This window comes from Guillardia theta, assembly GCF_000315625.1.
Source record: "Guillardia theta CCMP2712 unplaced genomic scaffold GUITHscaffold_8, whole genome shotgun sequence".
Classification (NCBI taxonomy): Eukaryota; class Cryptophyceae; order Pyrenomonadales; family Geminigeraceae; genus Guillardia; species Guillardia theta.
The window spans coordinates 191,152-195,032 of record NW_005434666.1 but is presented as its reverse complement, the minus strand read 5'-3'; the positions used below and the strand labels follow the sequence as shown (position 1 = coordinate 195,032).

The following is a 3,881-nucleotide window of genomic DNA, read 5'->3' as shown; positions in this document are numbered from 1 at the left end:
GAAAATGCGAGAATGAGCAAGAGGGGTGGCGAAGAAAGAGGAGGAAAATCAAGAGGAGAAGGAAAGGGGGGGACGGCGAGGACGAGGAGGACGAAGAAGGGATCATCGTTGCTCGCCTTGTTGGCATAGTCCAGCGTTCGCATGCTCTCGTTGATGTGGCCGGAGGAGGGAGAGACGCAGGCAATCATCAGAGTCATGCTGCTTCCTCCGATGGAGTCCATGAGCAGCTGCGTGAGCTTCGAGTCTCGGAAGGGAACTTTGACCTGCACACAATCCTTGAGAGGAGGAGGAGGAGGACAAGGAGGAGAAGGAGAACGAGGAGAACGAGGAGGAGGAGAACGAGGACAAGGAGGAGGAGGACAAGGAGGAGGAGGAGGAGGTGGTAGTGGTGGCGGCGGAGGATGGAAAGAAGTAGGAGCAGAGGGAACGGGGGAAGTGAAATGAGGGAGGGAGAAGCGGGCCAAAACAGGGAAAAGGCAGACAGGCAAGCTGGCAGAGCAAAGGGAGGAGGGAGGGAGGGAGGGAGGGAGGGAGGAAGGACCTTGTTGCGATCGCATAGAGAGGAGAGCAAAGGAAAGAGGGAGGGAGGGAGGGAGGGAGGGAGGACCTTCTTGCGATCGCATAGAGAGGAGATAACTTTCCCCAAGGTGAAGAGAGAGCGATTGATACTTCCTGTCTCCCTCAGAGTTGAGCCTTCCGACTTGGAATCCTTCAACCTGGTTGCCGCGTTTGAGGAGGAGGGCGAAGGAGAAAGGGAGGGAGTGAAAAAGCAATGAGCGAGCACAGGGAGGTTGTGGGAGAGGAGGGAACGGAAAGAGACACGAAGTAGGAAGGGAAGCAAGAGGGACAAAGCGGATGGGGAGGAGGAGAATGCGTGTGAGGCCGACAAAAGTGTCGAGGAGGACGAGGAGGACGAGGAGGACGAGGAGGACGAGGAGGACGAGGAGGAGGAGGAGGAGGAGAAGGAGACATCGGTGTAGATATTGGAAAGTTTTCACTCGCCTCTCACTCCCCGCCAGATCCACGAACGTCATCTTGCCGTGCCTGGTCACAATGTGACCAGAGTCTTGCCTCACCTTGCTCAACCCGTCAGCAGTTGCGAGCAGGAAGGGAGAGCATCCTCACCATGGAGTCAACATAGACGGTGAAGAGAGCATGGGAACGAGACGAGTCTCGGTTCATCTCGTGGGCAGCAACGCTGCGGTTTCTCAGCGATTTCATGTACAGCCGCAGGATCTCTTCCTCGGACGGGCACTTGCCGTACGAGAGGTCCTGGACAAAGAACGACCCCCTGGCCGTGTCGAACTTCACCGGCAGCGTCTCGCACCCCTTCTGCTTCCTCGACGACCGTAGGAGGTCGATGACAGCGTCGTTATGTATCTCCACGCAGCTCGTCCTGACCTTGAACTGCAGCCCGTCCCGCTGCCGCTCCCTGATCTTGTCGAACAAGCTCTCAATGCTCCTGATCACCAGCCCGTCCGTCCCGTCCCCCGTCCCGTTCCTCACGATGCTGTCCGGCTTGCCTGCGATGGAGAAGGTCTTCCCCGACCCCGTCGGCCCGTAGGCGATCACTGTAGCCGAGTACCCATCGAGGACGTGGTCGAGTAGAGTCTTGACCCCGCAGCGGGAGAAGAGCTCGTCCTGCATGCACGTGGGACCGAAGCATTGCTCGAACTGGTACGCAAGGGCCGTGCTGGCCCGTCCTCCTCTCACTTGTGTGGGGTCGTAAACCTGGATCGACTGATCCGATATGCAGCGGATCACTTCGTCTTCCCCTCTTTCTGCTTCCTTGGACGTCTGAGGGCGAACTCGGAGGATGACACGCACGTTCTCTGATGAAGCCATGGTCTGTCTTGAGTTGTCAGAAGCTTCTGAAGAAGATCAGCAGGAGAGTTTCGGCATTCTGACGGTTCGAGGTTCGTTCGAATTGAAACAAGGCGGGTATGTTTGATTCGCCAGGAATGAAGTTGAAGTTTGAGGCCTGGACGTCTCCGTGCGATGTGAATCACTCTTGAACTGCTGTTTCTTCAGAGACTGCAAAATTTTCTTTGCCTGCTTGACCCTTTGTGCCTCCCTAGCAGACTTCAGCTAGTGAAGCCCTTCAAACTCAGGGCATTTCAACCATCTAGACTCTCTCCATCTTGTAAGCATGCTTCGCATCATCGTCCCGCTCATTCGCTCCGTCCTCTCTTCTCTCTCCTCTCTCTCTCCTCTCTCTCCTTCCTCCTCCCTCCTCGCTCTCCACCTCCTCTCACTCCCTCTCCGTTCCTTGCCTCTGATCCTTCATTTCCATGCCGGGAGCCGTTGTACCCCATCCCTCATCCCCACTATAAACCACTTTTCATCCCCCTCATACCCAATTTCCGGTCAAGGCATTATGGTGGCTAGGAAGGAATGGCGGGAAAGCGGGAGGTGAAGGGCGCCGGAGGAAAGAAATGGCATCAAAGAGGAAGTAAGAGAGTCGAAACTTGTCTGGAGATGCTGTGAGATGCGGCCTCTTGCTGTCTCGTTACGCTCTCTCGTACAATCATGCTGCGATGATCATGCTGTGCTCACGAAGAAGAATGTTTTGTTGGACACACTGTGTGATACAAGCGTTTTTACGTGTTTTTTTGTTCTGCAAAGATTTCATGTTGTTGTTATCTGTTTTTTTTTGTTGTACTGTTACATATTTTCGCGTGTTGGTAACTTGACATGTCAACAACTCCTTGCAATGGTCAGATGACCCCGGAAGATGGAAGACACGCAGAGCTCAGGTGTCGTTTACAGCAGAAAGAAACTTCAGGAGATACCCAAGTACCACAGCATGCGTCATGGTGCACGACTGACGAGCGCCATGGCAGGGAGATCTTCGACCTGGCGCAGCGGGAGCCGGTCAAGGCCTTGGATCTTAGTTTCAACCTGCTCAGTAAGAGTTTCACCTATCCTGTCAAGTATCTTGGGGATGACAAGGGAGAGCAGCTGGAGCAGAGGTTGAGGACCTCGGAGGATACCTGAGACCGAGGCAACAGTGAGAGGAGGAGGAGGTTCTTCTCGAGCAAGCTGATGTTGCCGTCATGTTGCAGGGCAGGCAAGCTCGAGGGCAAGCCGTCCTACGATGCCAAGTCAGCGCGGCTGAGAGGTTCAATAGGTAGTTTGTCTTGGAGGAAACAACATGGTGTGATGTTGATGGCAGACAACGTGCAGATAGGAAGAAGCAGCTCGACGAAGAATGAGCCTCCACAGGTTGAGCATGTTTGGCGATGCAGCGGATGATTACTGGAGGAAAGGAGAGGAGGGAGGGGGAGGAGAAGGAGGAGGAGGAGAAGGAGGAGGAGGAGGAGGAGGAACAGCAGCAGCAGCAGGTGGATGATGGTGTGTGACGGTTTCCTGCAGCTTCGCTTACCTCACTTGGAGCACCTTTGGCTGACGTCCAACCTGCTCAGAGAAATACCGGATGACCTCGGCAACTTGCGAAGTTTGAAGTGAGTGATGAGAAGTTTTACTATCCTTGCTTATTTTCATGCGATTATGGCTGTGATGATGCCACTGATCATAATGAGGAGGAGGAGGAGCAGAAGAAGGAACAGGAAGAGGAAGAGGAAGAGCAGAGCCAGGAGCAGGAGCAGGAGGAGAAGAAGAGTGGGAAAGATCTATGGTGGTGGTAGTAATGATGATGATCAAAAATGTCTCAATCACCATCATCTTCACCGATTGACTGCATGGCAATGTAGGACACTTTGGTTGAACGCAAATGCCATCCAGGACATCCCCGCGAGCTTTGCGGTGATAATGAACATCACGATCTCACAGCCGCTGAGATGAACTTTCATGTCCAGAGCTTCGTTCACCTTGAAATTCTGTCCGTCAACTACAACCTGATCGGGTGAGAACACTCCTTA

At 54.0% G+C, this 3,881-nt stretch overlaps 2 protein-coding genes across 2 annotated transcripts in view; one reads left to right on the top strand and one right to left on the bottom strand.

Annotated features, from left to right (window-relative positions):
• GUITHDRAFT_65041 (hypothetical protein) overlaps positions 1–1,863 on the bottom strand; it is a gene marked incomplete at both ends in the record, with an annotated part of 5,209 nt that extends 3,346 nt beyond the window's left edge. The window contains 4 exons of the mRNA XM_005839379.1: positions 93–263; positions 608–709; positions 999–1,076; positions 1,126–1,863. Coding sequence (XP_005839436.1) covers positions 93–263; positions 608–709; positions 999–1,076; positions 1,126–1,863 — 1,089 coding nt within the window. The remainder of the gene's footprint in view (positions 1–92; positions 264–607; positions 710–998; positions 1,077–1,125) is intronic.
• An 831-nt stretch (positions 1,864–2,694) lies between these two features.
• Positions 2,695–3,468, top strand: GUITHDRAFT_133543 (hypothetical protein; the record flags this gene model as incomplete). Its single annotated transcript, XM_005839378.1, has 7 exons — positions 2,695–2,756; positions 2,844–2,908; positions 2,953–3,010; positions 3,066–3,130; positions 3,176–3,225; positions 3,249–3,344; positions 3,376–3,468. The coding sequence occupies 7 exons, from the start codon at positions 2,695–2,697 to the stop codon at positions 3,466–3,468; spliced, it is 489 nt and encodes a 162-aa protein (XP_005839435.1).
• Positions 3,469–3,881: the final 413 nt, after the last annotated feature.